This window comes from Helianthus annuus, chromosome 15 (genome assembly GCF_002127325.2).
Source record: "Helianthus annuus cultivar XRQ/B chromosome 15, HanXRQr2.0-SUNRISE, whole genome shotgun sequence".
Lineage (NCBI taxonomy): Eukaryota > Viridiplantae > Streptophyta > Magnoliopsida > Asterales > Asteraceae > Helianthus > Helianthus annuus.
In genome coordinates this window covers 79,937,566-79,964,951 of record NC_035447.2, presented here as the reverse complement: position 1 = coordinate 79,964,951, position 27,386 = coordinate 79,937,566, and the positions used below count along the sequence as shown (strand labels likewise).

Below are 27,386 nucleotides of genomic sequence, written 5' to 3'. Positions count from 1 at the left end.
CAGTAGGCTATGCTTTCGTAGAAGAAAAGACTATTCCTTTCAAAGACAGCAGAAATGGAGAAGAAAATACATAAACAGAAAGATAAAGCACAAACCAGGATGATCAGATTATCTAAGATATTCAGCGAAGCTAAGAGAGCAATGAGATGGGATGCTGATAGAGAATGTTATCTTGACACAAATGGAAACATTGCTATTGATCCAGCTTCTCTTAGTGTTGAAGCTTTCAGTGAGCAATTTGCTGAAGAAGAAGAAGCCAGACAGAGAGAGTGATGGGGAGGTGGAGAAGAGAAAGAAAAAGAGAAAGAGTTGCAGCCTAAGAAGGTTGATGATGGGATTATTGATACATCAATAGAATTCACTGCTGAAAACTTGGGGAAGATGGCTGACAAAGTGCTTGCTGCAAAAGAACTTGAGGTAGACTCTAAGTCTGAAACTGAGTCTAAAAGCAAGGTCAGTTCAAATGATTCTACAAGTGAGTCAGGTAAGAAGGTCAAAGGTGACAGTGACTGCAAAAAATGCATGAAAAACTGCAAGGTTTGTAGTACACTCGCTTACCTAAGTGGTAAGAAGGTTGAAGATCTGACAACAAAAGTCAGAAATGTTGAAGATCAGATTCTTAACCGTGACAAAATGCTAAAAGCTTCAAATGATCGAGTTAAGAATTTAACTGAGAAAATTAACAATGATAAAAGTGAAGTAGAAAGAATTAGGAAAGAAAACAAAAAGCTAATTCATGAAAATCGTCAACTCTCAGAAAATTTTGACAAGCTAAAACGAACGGTAAAAGATTCTGATGAAAGAAATGGTAAAACCAAAAAAGAAAATGTGCAATTAACCGGAGTTCTTAGAGTGAAGGAAGGTTTAATCAATCAACAACTGGATGAAATTGCGAAGTTAAAGCTTCAATTTCAAGAAGCTAAAATTGAGAATGAACGTATCCAGTTGAAACTGAGCAGTTACAACTCCGCAAGCGTTGTTCTTCAACATATCGTTCCTAAACCAATTGGAAAGAACAAAGCAGGCGAAGATGTTTATTCGGATGGAACTGGGGTTGGGTTTCATCAGGTTCCACCACCAGTTCTAAACAATTTTTTAAAGAAAAAATCAGGGTTGGTTAATGACGATGATGATGAAAATGAAGTGAAACTTCCTGAATCAATTGATGTCACATTTAATTCGTCATCTGATGAAGATAGTGTCCAATCTGAAGTGATTAAAAGTGTGGTTGAAAACGTTTTGAAAACTGAAAGTGACACTATTGAGGATGATGAATGTTTTCTTTATAAATACATTCCAAAGTCTAAATCCAAAAACAACTTAAATGACGAACCTAATCTTGTGATGTACAAGATGGCGGGATCTGATAAGTTGTATTCGGATCGTGATTTTCTGATTGAGAATGTGAATGTTGGTAAATTGAGAAAAGTTTTCAAGTTGATTGAAATTGATTTGTCAGAAATTGAAGGGCTGAAACATGCCAAAAGAGAATTAAACTTTTTCAAAAAGATAAATCTTACTATAAAAAACCTATTGTTCCACCACGTTTTTATAATAACAATCAAAACAGATGGTCAGGTGGTTATCAGGGTGGTAAGAATTATCAGAAAAGGAATGTTCAAAACAGAAAGTTTGTTGAGAAGAAAGTGTTTGTGAAAAGTTCGAGTTCTCATTCCGAACAAGAGTCGGAAATTTTTTCAAAGACAAATCAAGAATTTTTTGAGAAAAAGGCCTCACAGCCTCAGACTGAAGGTTTAAGTTGGGTAGTTGATACTCGAACATGCTTCAAATGTAACCAAGCTGGACATATTGCACGAAAGTATACCAATTTGAAGCCTAAGTCTGAAACTGTTGAGATTCAGAAGAAGAAAGTTGTTGAAAAGGGCAAGGTTCCATTGGTTGTTGAGAAAAAGGTTTTGAAAAATCACAACACAAAAATCAAAACTGAACCCGTAAAGAATGTGGTAACTAAAAATGACAAGTTTTACACAAGGGTTGCTTCACCTCAACAAACATGGAAGCCAAAAGTGGTTGAAAAGAAAACAAGTGCTCCAAAACCAAAGGTTTCAGAGTCGAAAAAACAATCGTCTTCTATCACACCGGTAAAGATGAATGTTCCTTTGGATTATTATGTGAAACTTGAAAAACAAGAGTCTAAGGTTTCTGAAAAGAAGATTGTTCCAAAGACAGACCAATCATCTGGTCAACCTTAGAAAAATAATTTCTTTTTATACAAGAAGGTTGAGATTGGGTCTGAAGAAATTTGAAAATGAATGACAAAAATTTTCCACCATTATACACCAAAACCACAGTTGTAAACATTCAGCCACCTGAGTCGAAAGAGGCTTGGATGGCATCAAAATCTAACTAAGTTGTTGATTTGTGCAGGAGCTTCCAAGATCCGTTTCACGTTGGATTATGGATAGTGGAGCTTCTCGGCACATGACGGGGAAGAAGACCCTACTGTACGATGTTAGAGGGTTTAATGGAGGTTATGTGGGATTCGCAGGCAATCAAGGTGGTAGAATTATCGGTGAAGGAACTTTATCTAATGGGATTGTCACGTTTGAAAGAGTTAACTACATTGCTGAGCTTGAGAATAATCTTCTGAGCATTTCACAAATCTGTGACAGAATGTACACAACACACTTCACAGACAAAGAATGTTTGATCTTGAAACCAGGATTTGTTTTTCCCGAAGAATGGATTATCATGAGAGCACCAAGAGTCAATGATCTGTACGTGTTGGACATGAGTGTAGCTACTACAACCACGGGTCAGGCTCACTGTTTTATGTCAAGAGCAACTGAAAAAGAATCACAGTTGTGGCGTCGAAAGATGGGCCACATTCACCTACGAAAAATGAATCACCTGGTGCACAACGATTTAGTTACTGGTGTTCATGTAAAAGGTTTTCATCATGAGGGGAGTGCATTAGTTGCATCAAAGGCAAGCAAAAGAAGAAGTCACACCCTAAAAAGAAAGTCAATTCAGTCTCAAGACCTCTGGAAAGACTTCATATGGATCTGTTTGGTCCTGTGAATGTCAAAAGTATTACAGGAGATCTTTATTGTCTTGTGGTTACTTATGACTACTCAAGATTTTCGTGGGTATCATTCTTGAAGTCAAAAGATGAAACGTTTGATAGCTTGATGGCGTTGTTCAGAAAAATTGAAAACCTGTACCAGAGACGGATTAGAAGACTCAGGAGTGATAATGGTACTGAGTTCAAGAACAACAAGATGGAAGAATTTTGTGAAGAAAGAGGTATATTGCAAGAGTTTAGTGCTCCATACACTCCAAAATAGAATGGAGTAGCTGAACATAAAAACAGGACACTAATCAAAACGGCCAGAACAATGCTTGCTGATTCAAAGCTACCGATAAATTTTTGGGCAGAAACAGTTGCAGCCGCTTGCTATACGCTCAACAGAGTTCTCACTGTCAAGAAATTCAACAAAACGTGCTTTGAATTGATCAATAACCGCAAACCAAATCTGAAGTATCTTGAACCGTTTGGGTCTCCATGTACAGTTCTAGAGCTTCATGGTAAATTTGGTAAAAAAGGCATAGAAGGAATATTCGTGGGTTATGCAAGTCCATTGAAGCGAGTATTCATTCCTAGCTTGAAGCAGATTATTGAGGCATATAATGTTGAATGTCAAGGCTATACAATGCCTCCACAGAATCCTGGAGATTCATGGCGTTTTAATTACGACACTTTGTGGGATTCGTTTGACATGATGGAAGAACCAGAAGAAGAAACAGAGTTCTTTGATGAGTTGGATGTTCTGAGAGAGTATGAGTCATCACAGGAAAGGTTTCCAGCTGAGTATTCTAGACGACCACGGGAAACTTCAAATGATGATGAAGTCGGTCCAAGCAATGATGGTGAACATGATGATATTCAACAATCTGTAGAACAACAAATTGCTCCTGATAATCAGACGACAGTCAACGAAAATCAAGAATCTGATGACAGACTGTCACACCCCTATTTTCCACGTGTCACCGGTGGGCCCGGTGGGGGTATAGTGACATAGTGGATATCATCATAGTCAAACAACACAATTTAAATGCACAGCGGAAGTAAGATAAATATATTACAATCTGATTCAAAAGTAATATCAATTATTACAACGAAATGTAAGTTGGATCCACAGGCGGATCTTAAAACAGAAAGATAACATTGTTCAACAGACTTCAGGCATCTAGAACTTGCGAGATTCCCTATTGACGCTCTGAGCTCTCAGCCAATTACGTATAGCACCTGTCACTTAAACTTTTGGGAAAATACGTCAGTTTACACTGGTAAATACAACTTAACTGACTCATTTTGAAAATGTTTTTGAAAATTGATTTGAATGCACATGGCACAAAACTTTTATAACTTGGGACAATTATATAAAAATAATCTTGTATACAGATTTACATGTCCGTTATACATTTAGGGCCCGATGTAGAAACCGAGTCAAGATTAACAGACACGCCACAAGTATAGTGTGACAACCGTCACTTTTCCGTACATTTCGTACACTAAATGAACAGTAATCTGTGCTTTAATAACTGTGCATGATCTAGTTTACAAGACAAATGAATTTTTGATTACTGTTATATACATACAATGGCATTTCATGATACAAGACTTTATTCGTTGCTACATGCAACACGAGATAGTTCTAATGATACACAGAACAGAATTGGCACCGTTACCAGACAAACTGAAAATGCTGACGAAGTTCAGTACATAGACAGACAGTATTTTGAGGCCCAGTATGAGCCAGAAATGACGTATTACACTAGTATAGTGTGTAGGGAAGTAAGGACCACAAAACTGCATGCCTAAGTGATAGACAAAGTGCCGGAAAGTGCCTAAAACCCACATAAAGTGCAGAATTCAGCACAAATCAGCAAAAATTCAGCATTTAACAAGATTATTACATGCAAAAATATGGCAAAATGGTCCTGTATGCTTTCCTAAGTGTCGGGAATTAAAAGTGTCACAAAAAGTTACATAAAGGACACTATACGGAATAACTTGACACTTTAACGAACCGGTATCTAACCGAACAACCGGACATTACCCGGAACACCAAAATATTGCTAAAAGCATTGTTTTACTTTTTCTGAACTAGTTATGGTTCCCGAACACTTTAACATACTACATAAAGCATCCTACACATTAAACACTAGACTTTATACTTATCCTCCAACTAAATACCTACATATACCATCAAAGTTACAATTGACCCCCCCCCATATATATGATTTGCGGCCCAAGTGGCCCCCACCCTCAAAGATTACATAATCCTTCCTAAATCTTCTAAGGATCTTTCATTGGATTTGGGAAGAATCATTTAGATCTTGCTTAGATCTTCCTTGGATATTACATAGATCTTCCTTGGATTCTATTTAATCTTATATGATTTAAATCTATGCTAGACCCCCCCTAGCTCACGGCCACATGGCCTATTTGTGAGATCTTAATTGATCTTGGATGATCTTATAAAGATTGCCTAGTAAGATTTGCCTTGTACTCTTGAGACATATTACACTTTGGATAACAGTTCAACATGGTTATAAGAATTACAAGCTCATCTTCATAACTTACGGCCCAAACATCCCTCCTCAACCTCATCATTTTCAACCAATTCCCAAGTGTTCTAAGGTGGTTCTAAGGTGTCTCGAGCCTATTTAGGAAGGTTGCAAGCAACAGATCTTGAAGGACCTCCAACAATAGCTTTTATCCACTCCATTTCCATCTTGTTTCTTCCCTAGCTTAAAGATAGTAGTAAGATTCTTTTTGACTCTTGTTTACTTCCATTTTTAGTGGTTAAAAGTTGTATTATGTTGATAAACACAAGATCACTAAAGAACATACACTTGAATCTTGAAACATAAAGCTAACATAAGATGAAATCTTGTTGAAATGATGTTGTTTAGTGCATGAATGATATTTGTTTGTTGATTTCTTGAGATGATGATGTTAATCATCACATGAAGCTTGCTAGATGGTGATTTAACACATGATCTAGCAAGTAGGAAGATGATTATGTAACAACATAAGATAATCATCTTCACATATGGACATGAACTTGATAAACAAAATGATTTCTTGAAAAGTAATAAACAAAGTGAACTAGTAAACTTGTAGATCCAAGATTTATGAATGATTTTTCAAGAAAACCAAGTTCAAACTATGATTTTTGAAAGATCATGGTTTTTACTAAACTTACACCATATTTAGTGGAAAAACAAGTGTATAAACACTAGAGAAACAAGAAGGTTTAATAAAGAAACATTTTTGTAAAATATGTTTACAAGTTGCAAACACTAAATCTTTTCAAGAATGAAGTTTACCAAGAAGTAAATATATTATGGAAAGTAACTAAGGCTACTAAACACTTTACCAAGTTACTACGCGTTTTTGTGAAAGATCAAGTTCATGTTATATTGTAAACGGAATAGTTTTTGCACTTGGTAAGTACAAGATGATTAGTGATTTGTTGTTGATTGTTTGAATGATTTTTGAAAAGAAAATGATATGCTAAATAGCATGGACACCTCCATTACAAAGGAAACTATGGCGAAATTTTCTAAAAATTCCAACACTTAGAAAATATTTTCTAAACAAGTGTTCACAAGTGTGTCTTAAATCATGATTTATAACATAAATTTTGCCATAAATTTTTGTACCAAAAATACAAACATTGGAGGTTGGTTTTTCTAGATAAAAATGGGTAAATATATATTTAGAATATATATTTTACATTAAAGACACTTGTGTGAATATGTGTATACCTTGTGTATAGCTATATTATTTTTCGATTTAAAATAATATGACTTAACAAAAGTACCAAGAACTTACAATCCAAAATAATACCAAAAATTACAAGGAATAAAGTATATAAGTTACACACTTAAATATTGGCAAACCGAACAAAAACGTAACTTATAAAATATTCCGGAAAATACCGTTACAAATATATTTTTGGTAAATATTATTTTGGATACAAGATGTGAAAATATGATTTTGTACATATTACCAAGTTATGTCATATTTTCAACAAGAAGAAAATATATTATCTTTAGGAGATAAAAATATATATTTTCTGGGAATACATTATTTTTGGACAAAACGAGTCTATATATATATATTTTCTAAGTGAAACTTGAAAATATATTATTTTGGAAACTTCAAATACAAGAATACGAGAATATATGTATGAAATACTCCGATCCTTGGGAAGGAAATATGAGAATAAATGTGACAACTCGGACTTTAGACTTACTTGGATGTAACGTTACGTGCTGATACGACACTTTGAGTTAACGAATGTTATGATGTTACGTGTGACTATGTGAATTATTGCGATTAAGTGATTGTTTGAATGATACGTAGTACGTGAATCATGTGATTTAATGTTATAATTACCGAACCACATCGAACACAAACCCACTCGGTCCATTTAGTGGACTCGAGACCATGACACAGCCCAAGTGAGGTCTCGGCCCACCCTCACCTCACACGTATATGTTCATACACACATCTTAGGGTTTTAGTTTTACAATCTTTGCAACACACACACAAACTCTCTCTCTCCCTCTCGTTGCTTGGAACCCGACGGCACAAGAATTCTATTCGGATCACCCTTGTTTCTTCTCCAATCCGGTTAGTGATTATGTATTGATTGATTGTGTGTTATGATTTGTATGTTGATGATTGCTTGATACCGAAACTTGTTGTGTATGATATTATTAGATTGGGTCGATGATAGATAATGTTCATGTAATTGGCTTGCTCATGAAATCGGATATATGTGTTTTGTATGATGTTAATCGGCTCATGTGTATAGTCAAGGGTCACAAGAAATCGGATGGTATGATATAAGTTAAATGGTAATCGGAATGCTTGTAATCAGTCGATGTGCTAGACAATTCGGATTAAATGTTATGATATATGTTCATGCGAATTGTTAAGAATTGTTCATATGATTGTTAGGGTTCATGAGAGTTCTTGATAAAATACCTTGTTTGATCGATATCATGCTAAACGAATTGTTAGAAATCTGTTGATTGAGTTGAGTATAATTGGAAACTATTATGTGATTGTAACCGATCTGCATGAAATCAGGAAAATCAGTTACACACACACGACACACGGTTGCGACTCAGATTGCGAGTCGAAACCTCGTGGTCACGACTCGAAACCACAACAGTACAAGCCGAGACCATGGTTGCGAGTCCCGTTGCGACTCGTAACCGGACCATGACGAACCGAGATCTCCATTGCGACTCGTAACCAGCTGTTGCGACTCGTAATCTCCGGTTGCGACTCGAGATCTCCGTTGCGACTCGAGACCATCATTTACATGCACACCGTTTTGGGCCTACACTGTCACGGGCCCAATCTTATGACTGTTATGTTATTAGACTGCTTATGTTTATTGGGCCGACTACTTGGACTCGTTACTTGATATGAACTGCTGATACGTTTATATGATTTGCCATGATCATACTTGATACCATACGTGATACAAACGTGCTACATACGAACCTAACTTGCATAGTAACCATGATAGGACGTGGTTGATTCCTTACTTGTATACTTGAGCATTATACTGTCTGCCGAGCAAACCCAGGTGAGTTCACACTCCTACTAAGGCATGGGATTCCCGGGTCGTGGGAATGGGATAAAGGTTACAATTGACTAAGAACGTACATATGCTTTCCTAGACTATCACCTACCATGGTCCTCGGATGTCAGGACGGTTCCGTAGGTTAGGATAACACCTACGTGGTCATATGCCAAATACTGCCTCGGATGTCAGGCACGCACGTAAAACCTACGTGTACGCATTACTTCTATCCTCGGTACAAAGGATACGTACGTGAAACCCACGTACACCCCCGCGTCTCCTATCCTCGGTTATGAAGGATACGTACGTAAAACCTACGTACACCCCATACGCGCTACTGTTCTCGGAAGAAGAACAGGGATGATACTAGTAGTTGATACGAATAGTCTAGTGGTCACATAACATGGGAAGCCCCCACCTATATAACTTACTAACGGCCCAGTAGAGCCACCCGTTACTTACTGTTACGCATTTACTTACTGTGAACTCGCTCAACTAGTTTGTTGATCATTCTGTTACATGCCTTGCAGATCGTTAGGTACACGGAGCTTGCACAAGGAGAAGCCGGTCGTTGTGGACAAGGATCGTTATTACTTTGTTAGACACTCATGACATTTCAGTACTTTTAATTTGGGTTTACAATAATGCTTCCGCTACTTAAACAATGCTTGGTTTTGAAACATCGATCATGTCTTGATGAATTACTTTAACGACTTTTATTATTAAATGCTATGTTTGATATGATTGATGGCTTGATCCTGGTCACGTCACGCTCCCAAGCGGTGATACTCCGCGTGTGGATTTTGGGGGTGTGACAGATTGGTATCAGAGCCATTGGTTATAGAGAACTAGGTTTTAATATGGGAAAACGTTTTTATTAAAACCGGACTATAACCAGAACAGTGCTCTCAACGATCCACAACGACGCTTCGCTCCACGTGCAAGACTCGACATTTTAGGTAATAAGGTTTATGTTTATTGCCTACTTGCTAGAATTACTTAGAACATTGCTCGTGGTATGCTTAGACTACAATGCTCACTATTTGCTATTGCTTAAGAACCCTTACGTGCTTACGCTTTTCTGTCATCGCACTATTCGCGAACTTTTCTCATCTATTTCGCCTTTGACATGAAGATCAATGGCTGGAAGAATTAACATGACACAAGCCCAGTTAGAGGCTCTTGTTCAAGCCCAAGTTGCTGCGGCAGTTGCAGCAGCTCAAGCAGGTCAACACGCGCAGCAGCCTGTCTGCACTTTCAAGAACTTCATGGACTGTCGTCCCAACTCTTTCAGCGGCACAGAAGGAGCGGTTGGACTCCTCCACTGGTTCGAGAAACTAGAATCAGTATTCGAAATGTGCGAGTGCCCTGAGGCTCGCAAGGTCAAGTTTGCTACTGGCACCTTGGAAGGAATCACGCTAACCTGGTGGAACGCGCAGGTGCAGATTCTTGGGTTGGCAGCTGCTAACGCCACCCCATGGAACGATTTTAAGGAACTCATCAAGCGTGAGTATTGTACGCGTGAAGATATTCACAAGCTAGAAGACGAGCTGTACAATCTGAAAATGGTTGGGTCGGAGATTGAAGCGTATACCAAGCGGTCAAACGAGCTGGCCGTGCTGTGTCCAACTATGGTAGACCCTCCATACAAGCGCATTGAGTTGTATCTCAAGGGATTGGCGCCAGAAATTCAGAGCCACGTTACGTCGGCTAACCTCGAAAACATCCAGGAAATCCAACGCCTCGCTCATCGCATCACCGATCAGGCAGTGGAACAGAATAAACTGCCTAAGCGTGTCAGCGCTACTACAACAGTCACTCCTTCAGCTACTCCCGTTACCCTCAGTGACAACAAGAGGAAATGGGAGGGGGATTCAAGCAAAGCATCAGTTTCGGTTCAGTCCCAGAATCAGCAGCGAAAGACTGACAACTATCAAAGCCCTAACCAGCAGTCGTCAGGTAGCCACAGGCAGGGTGGATATCGCGGAAATCTTCCAAAGTGCAACAACTGCAACAAACACCACAACGGTCAGTGTAACAAGGGTCGTTGTCAAAGATGCCTCAAGATAGGTCACGAGGCCAAAGACTGTAGAAGCCTTCGTCCTGCGAACCAAAATCAGCAGCAACCTCACGCTCAGTCTAACCAACAACAGGGCAACAAGGGATGTTACAATTGTGGTGCTGAAGGCCACATCAAGAGACACTGCCCACAGCTCAACAGGAACCAGAACAACAACAACAACAACAATCAGGGCAATGGCAACAACAACAATGGGGGAAACAACAACGGCAACGAGGCAAGGGGCCGTGCATTCGTACTAGGTCGTGGCGACGCAGTAAACGATCCCAACGTTGTTATGGGTAAGTTTCTCCTCGACAATATTTACGTTACTGTTTTGTTTGATTCGGGTGCAGATACAAGTTATATGTCTGTGAAAATGTGTCAACTGCTAAAACGTGCACCAACACTTTTACCCACCAAACATGTAGTAGAGTTAGCTAACGGTAAAAGTCTAGAAGCCACGCACGTAGTTCAGGGTTGTAACCTTATTCTAGCTGGTCAAGCCTTTTCTATTGATCTCATTCCCATAGTTTTGGGTAGTTTCGACGTCGTGATTGGGATGGATTGGTTGTCCCAACACCAGGCAGAAATCCTATGCAGCGAGAAGATTATTCGCATTCCTCGATCTGGTCAGGAACCTCTTGAAGTTCAAGGCGACAAGAGTGGTGCAGTGGTTGGCATCATCTCATTCTTGAAGGCTCAGAAGTGCTTACGTAAAGGTCACACAGCCATTTTGGCTCTTGTTTCAGACGCATCAGTAAAGGAGAAGAAATTGGAGGATATTCCAATTGTGCGCGATTACCCTCAGGTGTTTCCTGAAGATTTACCTGGCTTACCGCCTCATCGTCAGGTCGAATTTCAGATCGAGCTCGCTCCAGGAGCGGCACCCATAGCTCGCGCACCATATCGTCTAGCTCCATCAGAATTGGAAGAACTGTCAAAGCAGCTGCAAGAACTCTTGGAAAAGGGTTTCATTCGTCCAAGCTCTTCGCCTTGGGGAGCTCCAGTGCTTTTCGTGAAAAAGAAAGACGGTACATTCAGGATGTGCATAGACTACAGGGAACTCAACAAGGTGACGGTGAAGAACCGTTATCCTCTTCCACGCATAGACGACTTATTCGACCAGTTGCAAGGGTCGTGTTACTATTCCAAGATCGACCTACGGTCAGGTTATCACCAACTGAGAGTCCGCGAGGAGGACGTCTCTAAGACAGCATTCAGAACTCGCTATGGTCACTACGAGTTCTTGGTTATGCCGTTCGGGCTTACGAACGCGCCTGCGGTATTCATGGATCTTATGAACAGGGTGTGCAAACCCTATCTCGACAAGTTTGTCATAGTATTCATCAACGATATCCTGATTTACTCCAAGAGTCAGGAGGAGCACGAGCAGCATCTTCGTCTGATATTGGAACTCCTTCGAAAGGAACAGCTGTACGCCAAGCTTTCTAAATGCGACTTCTGGCTTCGTGAAGTCCACATCTTAGGCCACGTGGTAAACAAGGATGGGATTCACGTCGATCCATCCAAGGTAGATTCGATCAGAAACTGGCCTGCACCGCGTACGCCAACGGAAATACGCCAATTTTTGGGTTTGGCGGGTTACTACAGACGGTTTATTAAAGACTTTTCGAAGATCGCGCAACCACTTACGCTACTGACACAGAAGGGTGTCACCTACCGTTGGGGCAACACGCAGGAAACTGCTTTTCAGTATCTAAAGGATAGGCTCTGCAGCGCACCTATTCTTTCATTGCCAGAAGGCACAGAAGACTTCGTAGTATATTGTGATGCATCTATCCAGGGTCTGGGTTGTGTATTGATGCAACGTGATAAAGTGATAGCCTACGCTTCTCGTCAACTAAAGGTTCATGAACGAAACTACACGACGCACGATTTAGAGCTGGGAGCTGTTGTTTTCGCGCTTAAGATATGGCGACACTACCTGTACGGTACCAGATGCACGATTTACACCGATCACAGGAGTCTCGAGCATATCCTTAAGCAGAAGGATTTGAACATGCGTCAACGACGATGGGTCGAGTTACTTAACGACTACGAATGCGCCATCAAGTACCATCCAGGCAAAGCCAATGTTGTGGCCGATGCCCTTAGTCGAAAGGACACTTTACCTCGGCGCGTGCGAGCACTACAGCTTACGATTTAGTCTAGCCTTCCAGCACAGATACGAAATGCTCAGGTAGAAGCATTGAAGCCCGAAAATGTTAAGGCTGAAGCCTTACGCGGCTCACGACAGCAAATGGAACAGAAGGCAGACGGCGCCTACTATGTAACGGGGCGTATTTGGGTCCCACTTTATGGCGGTCTACGCGAACTTGTGATGAACGAAGCACACAAGTCTCGCTATTCGGTACATCCAGGGTCGGATAAAATGTACCACGACATCAGCACTACTTATTGGTGGCCTAGCATGAAGGCCCACATCGCTACGTACGTTGGAAAATGCTTGACCTGTGCGAGAGTCAAGGTTGAATATCAGAAACCAGCTGGTCTACTTCAGCAGCCTAAGATACCGCAATGGAAATGGGAAGAAATTTCCATGGATTTTGTTACAGGCTTACCTAGATCTCAACGTGGGAACGATACGATATGGGTCATAGTTGATCGACTCACCAAGTCTGCACACTTCCTGCCGATTAAGGAAACGGACAAGTTCTCCACTCTCGCAGAAGTCTATCTCAAAGAAGTTGTTTCGAGGCACGGAGTGCCCACCTCTATTATTTCGGATCGCGATGCACGATTCACGTCAGAACTTTGGCAAGCAATGCATAAATCTTTCGGCTCACGATTAGACATGAGCACAGCATATCATCCTCAGACGGATGGGCAGTCTGAGCGAACGATCCAAACTCTAGAAGACATGCTTCGGGCATGCGTTATCGATTTCGGCAACGGCTGGGAAAAGCACCTCCCTTTGGTGGAGTTCTCGTACAATAACAGTTACCATACCAGCATTCAAGCCGCTCCATTTGAGGCATTGTACGGACGTAAATGCCGGTCACCTCTCTGTTGGGCAGAGGTGGGGGATAGTCAGATTACGGGTCCAGAGATTGTAGTGGACGCCACAGAAAAGATTACACAGATACGACAACGCATGGCGGCAGCACGCGACCGTCAGAAAGCCTACGCGGACAAGCGTAGAAAGCCATTGGAATTTGAGGTCGGGGACCGGGTTTTATTGAAAGTTTCACCCTGGAAGGGTGTGGTACGTTTTGGCAAACGGGGCAAACTGAATCCGCGGTACGTCGGACCATTCGAAATCTTAGAAAAGATTGGCAAGGTAGCCTACAAGTTGAACCTACCAGCTGAACTCGGAGCAGTTCACAATGTCTTTCACGTATCGAACTTAAAGAAGTGCCTATCAGATGAAAACCTCATCATTCCTTTTAAGGAACTCACTATCGACGAGCGGCTGCAGTTCGTCGAGGAACCAGTAGAAATCACGGACCGGGATGTGAAGGTCCTCAAAAGCAAGAGAATCCCTCTTGTTCGAGTTCGTTGGAACTCCAAACGTGGCCCAGAGTACACCTGGGAACGCGAAGACAGGATGACAGAAAAGTACCCCAAGTTATTCGAAACCAATGCTACCACTACTGAGGACGAAGCTACTACTTCGGAATTTCGGGACGAAATTCCAGATCAACGGGGGGAGGATGTGACACCCCAGGAAAACCAGTGAATACTATAACTTACCTAGCTTCCTCAGTGAGTGCATACCAAATTTCGGGACGAAATTTCCAGTTAGTTGGGGATAATGTGACAACTCGGACTTTAGACTTACTTGGATGTAACGTTACGTGCTGATACGACACTTTGAGTTAACGAATGTTATGATGTTACGTGTGACTATGTGAATTATTGCGATTAAGTGATTGTTTGAATGATACGTAGTACGTGAATCATGTGATTTAATGTTATAATTACCGAACCACATCGAACACAAACCCACTCGGTCCATTTAGTGGACTCGAGACCATGACACAGCCCAAGTGAGGTCTCGGCCCACCCTCACCTCACACGTATATGTTCATACACACATCTTAGGGTTTTAGTTTTACAATCTTTGCAACACACACACAAACTCTCTCTCTCCCTCTCGTTGCTTGGAACCCGACGGCACAAGAATTCTATTCGGATCACCCTTGTTTCTTCTCCATTCCGGTTAGTGATTATGTATTGATTGATTGTGTGTTATGATTTGTATGTTGATGATTGCTTGATACCGAAACTTGTTGTGTATGATATTATTAGATTGGGTCGATGATAGATAATGTTCATGTAATTGGCTTGCTCATGAAATCGGATATATGTGTTTTGTATGATGTTAATCGGCTCATGTGTATAGTCAAGGGTCACAAGAAATCGGATGGTATGATATAAGTTAAATGGTAATCGGAATGCTTGTAATCAGTCGATGTGCTAGACAATTCGGATTAAATGTTATGATATATGTTCATGCGAATTGTTAAGAATTGTTCATATGATTGTTAGGGTTCATGAGAGTTCTTGATAAAATACCTTGTTTGATCGATATCATGCTAAACGAATTGTTAGAAATCTGTTGATTGAGTTGAGTATAATTGGAAACTATTATGTGATTGTAACCGATCTGCATGAAATCAGGAAAATCAGTTACACACACACGACACACGGTTGCGACTCAGATTGCGAGTCGAAACCTCGTGGTCACGACTCGAAACCACAACAGTACAAGCCGAGACCATGGTTGCGAGTCCCGTTGCGACTCGTAACCGGACCATGACGAACCGAGATCTCCATTGCGACTCGTAACCAGCTGTTGCGACTCGTAATCTCCGGTTGCGACTCGGGATCTCCGTTGCGACTCGAGACCATCATTTACACGCACACCGTTTTGGGCCTACACTGTCACGGGCCCAATCTTATGACTGTTATGTTATTGGACTGCTTATGTTTATTGGGCCGACTACTTGGACTCGTTACTTGATATGAACTGCTGATACGTTTATATGATTTGCCATGATCATACTTGATACCATACGTGATACAAACGTGCTACATACGAACCTAAGTTGCATAGTAACCATGATAGGACGTGGTTGATTCCTTACTTGTATACTTGAGCATTATATTGTCTGCCGAGCAAACCCAGGTGAGTTCACACTCCTACTAAGGCATGGGATTCCCGGGTCGTGGGAATGGGATAAAGGTTACAATTGACTAAGAACGTACATATGCTTTCCTAGACTATCACCTACCATGGTCCTCGGATGTCAGGACGGTTCCGTAGGTTAGGATAACACCTACGTGGTCATATGCCAAATACTGCCTCGGATGTCAGGCACGCACGTAAAACCTACGTGTACGCATTACTTCTATCCTCGGTACAAAGGATACGTACGTGAAACCCACGTACACCCCCGCGTCTCCTATCCTCGGTTATGAAGGATACGTACGTAAAACCTACGTACACCCCATACGCGCTACTGTTCTCGGAAGAAGAACAGGGATGATACTAGTAGTTGATACGAATAGTCTAGTGGTCACATAACATGGGAAGCCCCCACCTATATAACTTACTAACGGCCCAGTAGAGCCACCCGTTACTTACTGTTACGCATTTACTTACTGTGAACTCGCTCAACTAGTTTGTTGATCATTCTGTTACATGCCTTGCAGATCGTTAGGTACACGGAGCTTGCACAAGGAGAAGCCGGTCGTTGTGGACAAGGATCGTTATTACTTTGTTAGACACTCATGACATTTCAGTACTTTTAATTTGGGTTTACAATAATGCTTCCGCTACTTAAACAATGCTTGGTTTTGAAACATCGATCATGTCTTGATGAATTACTTTAACGACTTTTATTATTAAATGCTATGTTTGATATGATTGATGGCTTGATCCTGGTCACGTCACGCTCCCAAGCGGTGATACTCCGCGTGTGGATTTTGGGGGTGTGACAATAAATACTTGAGAAGTAATATAACTTTGGATAATGTTAAAGACATAAAGGAAACGTAACTCAAAACATGAATACTAAAGCAAGGCACGACCCGCTCGTCTAATAGACCCTAGCACATTGTAAGTAGTCGTGTTTGCTGACGAGATTTTAGTTACGAGTACTGAAGACGCAAAACAGTGAGTTCATGCTCCCCCTTTCTTTAACTGTTTTTGGTTTTATAACTCTTGGGGGTGAAATACATGTTACGAATACTTGAACGGTTTGAAATTCCTATGAAATACTAGATCATGTGAGCATACACTAGATATTGAAATGCCATTAATACTTAATTAGGGACGAGGGTTAGATCTAACGGGTACGGCCGAACCCCACTCTTGGTTAAACTAGTACCTAGTAGTGCTACGGAGTACCAGTCGAGGTTAATCGACACAGTCGAGGTTAATCGACACAGTCGAGGGTAATCGACACAGTCAAGGGTAATCGACACAGTCGAGGTAAATCGACACAGTCGAGGAAAATCGACAAGGGTATAAGCCATTACGAGTGCTCCCTATGTCCTCACGTGCCTTAAAGTCCTTGTAAAACATTTATGTTCATACACGCTTTTCATACATGTTCACAAAGGAGTCTCTCAAAGATTTACAAGAATACAGTACTCATACAAAACGCATGAACTCGCTCAACTTTTGTTGATGTTTTCCAAAATTACATGTATTTCAGGTGACAGGATGGATCTTGGGCGCGGGTGTCGTAACTAGAAGTAGACTTCAAGTTTAGATGTCATCCACTTTTGTTGGTTTGTAACCTAGTCGAAGGTTGTGTTTTAAAAACTAGAATAACCAGTGTTTGTAATACTCAAATTTTATGAATGTATGAACATCGTTTTGATCATGTAGTTGTTTATTACGATTGAATGCAATGATATTAAACCGGTCACACATCATACACTTCCGCAAAAGTCAGGGTGTAACAGTTTGGTATCAGAGCTTCGATTGTAGTGAACTAGGATTCCTTCTCGAGTCTAGACTACAATCACTAGAGTTCTCTCACAAAAACATTTTACAAAAAGGTTTTTCATTGCATTCACGTAAGCTTCAAGATCCATGAGTCAAACATTTTTCAAAGAAGAGACAAGGCAAGGACATTAGTAGGGAATGCCCTCAAGATATGGTGCCAACTAAGGCATAGTCTACACGAGTTAGACTTGCCAAAGACAAAATGACCCCCCCAAAGGATAAACGAGAGTTATACGTGATATGATGCATCGAAATGCCTGTTTATGCTAAGTAACATATTTGTTTACTGATATATACATACAAATAAGTGTACGGAATGATTATTGACGTGAACATGATACTTTCGACTCCGACTCCTATTATTGTACTTAACTCACACGATGAAGCTATCGACCTCGCGTTCATTGCAAAGCTCATGGCTGGAGTAATTACCAAACAAGATTCTGAGCTTGCTTCCGTAGGAAATGGCTGTTCTTCCCTCTCGATCGTGATGGTGCCTGACTACGGTAGTGACGACGAGGAAGAGGTGGCAACCTTGGACAACTCCTTAATCAGCGGGACGAGATCCCCACGGCTTTTGTGAAGCAAGACTGACGACGCACTTGACCAGAAAAGGAAGATGAAGTATTCATCTTGAAGGTGTCCCTCAAACTATTGGGAATTCTCTTTATTCCTTCTTCATTTAATCATCGTGCCTATTCGCGCGTAACGATAACAAGTGTTAGCGCGTGGACCATCGCAACGGTCCTTTCCATGACAGAGGTATAAGGACAGTAGTGTCCCCTCCTTGATTGATCATCTGCTTGGATGAGAGGAAATTGGGGTAATTGTGCAAGACAATTTATTATTACGGGGGCCCACGTAATAACAACTTGTAGTGCATGGAAATCCTGGTGGACTCTGCGGGTCAGGTTGATAATCACCATCCCTCCAAAAATAAACTCTAGGTGTTCACACCTTCAAATGGTTGAACAATACCTAGACCAGTGCTTTAGCACATTATAAAGTAGGAAACCTGTCTTGCCTACTTCGTGTCTGGCACTTCTACCCATGTACGAGACGTTTGAGAAACGATATTTAAGCAAGAGAAGATGGATAATATTCAGAAAGATTCAGTAACGTTACACTCTACCACTTTATGAAACTTGTATGACCAGGGCGATATAGCCTCGAATACATTATTACAACAATAGGCCAAGTCACCAAGCCTATGTGAAGGCTCAATAATTGTTTCCTCGCTAGTATATTGTTGATTTTATATGCATGTGATATTGGGAGATTACATGATGCTTGTGGTAATATGTACCCCGTAGACAATTATGGAATATTGTCTAACCCACCTCATACCTTTTGACAGAAAAGGAATGCCGCCCAGACGCGATACAGACACCGGTACGTTACCAAGGACAGAAGCCGAGCTTCAAGAACGAATCTCACAGGCAATTGCACGACATGAAGCCCTCCGCTCTAAGCACAGCGATGGCACTACCGGAAATAACCCTCCAACTGGCTGCACCTATAAGCAATTCCTGGACTGCAAGCCATTGAATTTTGATGGCACAGGAGGTGTCGTTGCATTTGTCCGTTGGGCAGAAAAGACTAACTTCGTTCTAAGAATGAGTAAATGTTCACCCCAGCAGAGTGTTACCTTTATCTCAGGGTTGTTTTTGGATGGCGCACTCTCATGGTGGAACCTTCAGGTTCAGACCCTTGGTGCGAATGCTGCTTATGCACTGAGCTGGGACGAGCTCAAAGAAATGATGGAGAAGAAATACTGTTATAGGGCTGAAATCCAGAAGCTTGAGGTGGAGTTCTGGAATTTCAAAATGGACGGACCAAAGATTCCTGAATACGTCCAGCGATTTCACGACTTGTCTAGAGTCGTCCCCTACTTAGTCAAACCGGAATTCAAGAGGGTTGAACAATTCATTTGGGGACTTGCACCTCAAATTAGGAGCATGGTTACTAGCTCAAAGCCCTCGACCATCGAAGAAGCTATCGATTTGAGTGTCACTCTTACTGAAGAAGCTCTACGCATGGGAAAATTTTCAGAATCTGAGGATAACAAGAAAAAGACTCATGTGGAGTCATCAGACAACAAGAAAAAGGAAGTCTTCAAACCTAAAGGTAGGTACCCAAGTCACTATGGAAGCTCTAAAGCAAACAAAAGAAAGAAAGTGAATCTGCCGCATGGTAGGAAAACTGATGGAGCCACTAATAAGGTTGGTGGTAAAGTTTACTCGGGGACTAAGCCGAGGTGCGGGGAATGCAATTTTCACCACGAAAGTCGATGTCTGAGGCCTAAGTGCGGAAAGTGTGGGAAAGAAGGACACAGCAAGGATGTCTGTTGGGCGAAGGATCCAGACAAAAGAAATAAAGGTAGAGTACCGGGTTGCTACAAATGTGGTGAAGCAGGGCACTTTAGGAAAGATTGCCCTAGGAAGAAACAAGCAAGGAAGGGTTTTCATGATCGAAACTCGTGAAGCACGCCAGGATCCAGATGCGGTTACGAGTACGTTCCCTATTAACCAACCTCATGCATCTATTTTTAATACTGACATCAACTTTAACCTTGCATGCTTAGAACTTAAGAAACTGCTTGGCCTAGTCTCAAGTAGAATAGACGTCCCGTATTCTTTAGAGATTGGTATATAGAAGGCTACTTTAAGCAGACGAAGCAATTAAGGATTGTATTTAGGGACTCAGAAGGCCGGAACCTTCTGTTACCTTTGACTTGAGAAGTCATAATATGATAATCTGCATGGATTGGATATCCAGGTATAGAGCCTGAGAACATCTCCGTTATGGAAGAAGTTCCAGAAGCCTTTTCTGGAGACTTGCCAGGAATGCCCCTCCACAGCGCCAAGAGGAGCTTAGGATAAATCTCGTGCCAGGAGCGGCACCAGTGCCGAATGACGCCTTACCGACTAGCTTCGTCCGCGAAGCATGAGCTTTCGATGTAACTGTAAGAGCTGCCAGACAGAAAGAATTAAGGACATGACATCCTTAGTTAAGGACATGAGGAGAAAGTTGACAGTTTCCGTTTTGCATAAATCCCAGAGAATCAGATATCAAGGATTGGTATCCTCTGCCAAGGATTGATGACATGAACAGACCAATCGTAAGGTTCTAGTTACCACTCAAGGATCGACTTGAGGACAGGATGTGCTCAACTGTGAATACAAGAAGGAAATATCCCTAAAACGACCTTTAGGACTCGCTTCGAGCATTACAAGTTCCTTGTCGTACCATTTGGCTTAACACATGCATCGACAATATTCATAGACCTCATGAATTGAACATGTAAGCCATACCTAGATGAATCATGATTATACTTATTGACTACATTCTTATATGGCCAACGACCAAGGAAGGTCGTGAGCAAAAACTGCTATTTACCTTGAAACTCTTAGAGAAAGAACAGTTATATGCTATGATGACGAAAAGCGGATTTCGAATTCGCGAGATGAAAACTTTAAGATACATGGTGGATAGGAACGAGATTCATGCCAACCCTGCAACCAAGAGCTAAAGAGTTAGAGTTGCAATTATGTGACGCTTCTCAAGAAAGTCTCGATTGCACGTCAATACGACGAGACCACGGCATTGCGTACACGTCACGTTGATTAAAAGATCATGAGAAGAAACCTTGATCTAGATACAGTAATTTTCGCCGCAAATTCGACAACATTACCTGTAAGGAAACGCTGCACGACCTACTAATTACAAGGGTTGCAGCACACCGTTGACCGTAAAAACTTGAATATTAACATGAATAGACTAAGCTACTGAACGATGCAGACTGTATGGGCATGATACGTGCTTGTGTGAAGCTTTAGATGGAATATAATAAGTCGATCCCCGTCGTGTTGAACGGAGACCAGAGATAAACCATCTACTGGCCCGAGTTGGCCCACGAGAAACTAGAGGCAAGATCGTTCAGATATGTGATCATATCAAGACAGCCCGCAGAATACAGAAAGATTGCGCCGATGAGTGGCGGAAATCGTAAGAATTTGAGATAAGAAGTATGACTTTAATGGGAGCCTCGCCTAGAGAAGGCGTAGTGTGATTTGGAAAACGAAAAGGTTGGACCCCGATGTAGGGATCGAAACCATTGTTCACAAGATGAAACTTCCAGAAAAAGATCAGTAGTGATCGCGACACATTCCATGTGTCTAGAGGAGTCAGACTCAAGGAACAGTCAATGTTCCCACAAATAAGATTCACGTCAATGACAAAACGACAAAGTTACTATAGAAACCTGTTAAGGTTACGGACCAAGAGTCCACAAGATACAGAAAAAACGTAATTGAATTACTTGAGTACATTAGAATTCATATCATGACCCACAGTACATGGGAACATAAAGACAAATTTTAAACACAAGTGACCACATTTGATTCACAACTCCCTTGCGACTGATGGCATCGCTTGAATTTCGGGACGAAATTCTTTTAACGGGGGGAGACTGTGACAACCGTCACTTTTCCGTACATTCCGTACACTAAATGAACAGTAATATGTGCTTTAATAACTGTGCATGATCTAGTTTACAAGACAAATGAATTTTTGATTACTGTTATATACATACAATGGCATTTCATGATACAAGACTTTATTCGTTGCTACATGCAACACGAGATAGTTCTAATGATACACAGAACAGAATTGGCACCGTTACCAGACAAACTAAAAATGCTGACGAAGTTCAGTACATAGACAGACAGTATTTTGAGGCCCAGTATGAGCCAGAAATGACGTATTACAATAGTATAGTGTGTAGGGAAATAAGGACCACAAAACTGCATGCCTAAGTGATAGACAAAGTGCCGGAAAGTGCCTAAAACCCACATAAAGTGCAGAATTCAGCACAAATCAACAAAAATTCAACATTTAACAAGATTATTACATGCAAAAATATGGCAAAATGGTCCTGTATGTTTTCCTAAGTGTCGGGAATTAAAAGTGTCACAAAAAGTTACATAAAGGACACTATACGGAATAACTTGACACTTTAACGAACCGGTATCTAACCGAACAACCGGACATTACCCGGAACACCAAAATATTGCTAAAAGCATTGTTTTACTTTTTCTGAACTAGTTATGGTTCCCGAACACTTTAACATACTACATAAAGCATCCTACACATTAAACACTAGACTTTATACTTATCCTCCAACTAAATACCTACATAAACCATCAAAGTTACAATTAACCCCCCCCCCATATATATGATTTGTAGCCCAAGTGGCCCCCACCCTCAAAGATTACATAATCCTTCCTAAATCTTCTAAGGATCTTTCATTGGATTTGGGAAGAATCATTTAGATCTTGCTTAGATCTTCCTTGGATATTACATAGATCTTCCTTGGATTCTATTTAATCTTATATGATTTAAATCTATGCTAGACCCCCCCCCCCCAACTAGCTCACGGCCACATGGCCTATTTGTGAGATCTTAATTGATCTTGGATGATCTTATAAAGATTGCCTAGTAAGATTTGCCTTGTACTCTTGAGACATATTACACTTTGGATAACAGTTCAACATGATTATAAGAATTACAAGCTCATCTTCATCACTTTAACCCACACCAAAACTCCCTCTTCTTCCTCCTCTAACTTACGGCCCAAACACCCCTCCTCAACCTCATCATTTTCAACCAATTCCCAAGTGTTCTAAGGTGGTTCTAAGGTGTCTCGAGCCTATTTAGGAAGGTTGCAAGCAACAGATCTTGAAGGACCTCCAACAATAGCTTTTATCCACTCCATTTCCATCTTGTTTCTTCCCTAGCTTAAAGATAGTAGTAAGATTCTTTTTGACTCTTGTTTACTTCCATTTTTAGTGGTTAAAAGTTATATTATGTTGATAAACACAAGATCACTAAAGAACATACACTTGAATCTTGAAACATAAAGCTAACATAAGATGAAATCTTGTTGAAATGATGTTGTTTAGTGCATGAATGATATTTGTTTGTTGATTTCTTGAGATGATGATGTTAATCATCACATGAAGCTTGCTAGATGGTGATTTAACACATGATCTAGCAAGTAGGAAGATGATTATGTAACAACATAAGATAATCATCTTCACATATGGACATGAACTTGATAAACAAAATGATTTCTTGAAAAGTAATAAACAAAGTGAACTAGTAAACTTGTAGATCCAAGATTTATGAATGATTTTTCAAGAAAACCAAGTTCAAAATATGATTTTTGAAAGATCATAGTTTTTACTAAACTTACACCATATTTAGTGGAAAAACAAGTGTATAAACACTAGAGAAACAAGAAGGTTTAATAAAGAAACATTTTTGTAAAATATGTTTACAAGTTGCAAACACTAAATCTTTTCAAGAATGAAGTTTACCAAGAAGTAAATATATTATGGAAAGTAACTAAGGCTACTAAACACTTTACCAAGTTACTACGCGTTTTTGTGAAAGATCAAGTTCATGTTATATTGTAAACGGAATAGTTTTTGCACTTGGTAAGTACAAGATGATTAGTGATTTGTTGTTGATTGTTTGAATGATTTTTGAAAAGAAAATGATATGCTAAATAGCATGGACACCTCCATTTACAAAGGAAACTATGGCGAAATTTTCTAAAAATTCCAACACTTAGAAAATATTTTCTAAACAAGTGTTCACAAGTGTGTCTTAAATCATGATTTATAACATAAATTTTGCCATAAATTTTTGTACCAAAAATACAAACATTAGAGGTTGGTTATTCTAGATAAAAATGGTTAAATATATATTTAGAATATATATTTTACATTAAAGACACTTGTGTGAATATGTGTATACCTTGTGTATAGCTATATTATTTTTCGATTTAAAATAATATGACTTAACAAAAGTACCAAGAACTTACAATCCAAAATAATACCAAAAATTACAAGGAATAAAGTATATAAGTTACACACTTAAATATTGGCAAACCGAACAAAAACGTAACTTATAAAATATTCTGGAAAATACCGTTACAAATATATTTTTGGTAAATATTATTTTGGATACAAGATGTGAAAATATGATTTTGTACATATTACCAAGTTATGTCATATTTTCAACAAGAAGAAAATATATTATCTTTAGGAGATAAAAATATATATTTTCTGGGAATACATTATTTTTGGACAAAACGAGTCTATATATATATATTTTCTAAGTGAAACTTGAAAATATATTATTTTGGAAACTACAAATACAAGAATACGAGAATATATGTATGAAATACTCCCATCCTTGGGAAGGAAATATGAGAATAAATACTTGAGAAGTAATATAACTTTGGATAATGTTAAAGACATAAAGGAAACGTAACTCAAAACATGAATACTAAGGTAAGGCACGGCCCGCTCGTCTAATAGACCCTAGCACATTGTAGGTAGTCATGTTTGCTGACGAGATTTTAGTTACGAGTACTGAAGACGCAAAACAGTGAGTTCATGCTCCCCCTTTTCTTTAACTGTTTTTGGTTTTATAACTCTCGGGGGTGAAATACATGTTACGAATACTTGAACGGTTTGAAATTCCTATGAAATACTAGATCATGTGAGCATACACTAGATATTGAAATACCATTAATACTTAATTAGGGACGAGGGTTAGATCTAACGGGTACGGCCGAACCCCACTCATGGTCACAACTAGTACCTAGTAGTGCTTCGGAGTACCAGTCGAGGTTAATCGACACAGTCGAGGTTAATCGACACAGTCGAGGGTAATCGACACAGTCAAGGGTAATCGACACAGTCGAGGTAAATCGACACAGTCGAGGAAAATCGACAAGGGTATAAGCCATTACGAGTGCTCCCTATGTCCTCACATGCCTTAAAGTCCTTGTAAAACATTTATGTTCATACACGCTTTTCATACATGTTCACAAAGGAGTCTCTCAAAGATTTACAAGAATACAGTACTCATACAAAACGCATGAACTCGCTCAACTTTTGTTGATGTTTTCCAAAATTACATGTATTTCAGGTGACAGGATGGATCTTGGGCGCGGGTGTCGTAACTAGAAGTAGACTTCAAGTTTAGATGTCATCCACTTTTGTTGGTTTGTAACCTAGTCGAAGGTTGTGTTTTAAAAAAAAACTTGAATAACCAGTGTTTGTAATACTCAAATTTTATGAATGTATGAACATCGTTTTGATCATGTAGTTGTTTATTACGATTGAATGCAATGATATTAAACCAGTCACACATCATATGCTTCCGCAAAAGTCAGGGTGTGACATATAGGCCCACAAGAGAGTGAGATACCGTTTCCCTTATGCAACTGTCAGGTGTACGCCTACACCTCGTGCATAAGACGTGGCCATTTTATAATATAATGATGCCAAAGGCTTTTATTTCAAACGATACAAATTAAAGCGGGTTACCTTAATAATTTAATCACAATACGATCAAACATTCAATACCCGACCAAGCGGTATTATTATAATACCGTATCCCAAGCCCATATAGGGAAAATAAGTTAAGAGTATTTACCTGAGCTTAAAAATGAAATTTATACTCAGCCGTATATCCTAATCAGCAAGCACAAGTACTTCTACTGGGGCTCTTAGTCTGGAACGAAGGTTTTTATTAACCTATTAGATTCCTAATGGGTCTTGTTTAAGTATTAACTTAGACCGGTTAGTTTTAAAGAAAGGTTTACGGTTCAAATGCAAGATTATGTGAAGACCGGATTAGAATGTGGTTTAGTCCCAACAAGTTTGAATACTTGTTTAATATGGGTAAACTAAACACATTCTGGATTTTGAGATAAAAGTGATAAGGTTTGACCCGTTTCGGCTAATTTATGCAAACTAGTTACATAAGCCGATCCGAACGCGAAAGGGGGTAACGGGTAACCACGAGAGTCATGAACCGATTTCCTAAGTTAATATGCTATAAACATGTTGTGATATGAGTAGGATACCTTCCATTATGCCCAAAACGAATTAAGGACCAATTTATGCCCTGTAGGGGTATTTTGGTCATTTTAACGGCAATAAAAGAGAGTAAATATTATTCTGAGTTATAGGTCTGATTTAATCAGTAAATATACTTAATTTAATAAGTTAAACAGTAGGGTATCATATATATGTGAAATTTATTAATTATAACCATATTATGCACCGTAGGGGCATTTTGGTAATTTCACATAGGCTTAAAGGTCAAAACTGAAAACCTGAGTTTAAAACTTTTCCTTACTGTTAAAATATAAAGATTTACTGAATATATCAGTAGGTATCAACTCTTAGATGTTTAAAATAGTTTTGATACATACTATGCGTTAAAAATGCTTAAAAAGGCGATTTGGAGCCATTTCCGAGTTTTCAAAGGAAAGCTGATGTTTTTATTATTCCAGAAGGCTCAAAATATTTTATTTATCATATTAGATCAGTAGAAAAAGGTTTGGGGTCAAAAGGATTTATAAAACTCATTTTATAGCCCAAAAGGGCAAAACCAGCAATTACCGAATTAAAGCTAGAACCCTATGTTATGCTCAGCCTAAAAATCTTTAAAAATCTCAAAATATTATTTTATATCAGTAGTTAAAAAGTTTGGTTTCAAAAATTAGGTTTAGATAGGCTTTATGCTAATTAAGCCGTTAAATTAATAAAAAGCTTTCTAATTACGCTATTGAGCATAACTCCTAATCTAGACCTCAAACTGATGTCAAATTTTAGGG

At 39.7% G+C, this 27,386-nt stretch overlaps 1 protein-coding gene across 1 annotated transcript in view; it reads left to right on the top strand.

Moving 5' to 3' along the window:
* Window positions 1-381: 381 nt before the first annotated feature.
* LOC110875627 (glutathione S-transferase T3-like) overlaps window positions 382-27,386 on the top strand; it is a 38,443-nt gene continuing 11,438 nt past the window's right edge. Inside the window, exon 1 of the mRNA XM_022123828.1 lies at window positions 382-484. Coding sequence (XP_021979520.1) covers window positions 382-484 — 103 coding nt within the window. The remainder of the gene's footprint in view (window positions 485-27,386) is intronic.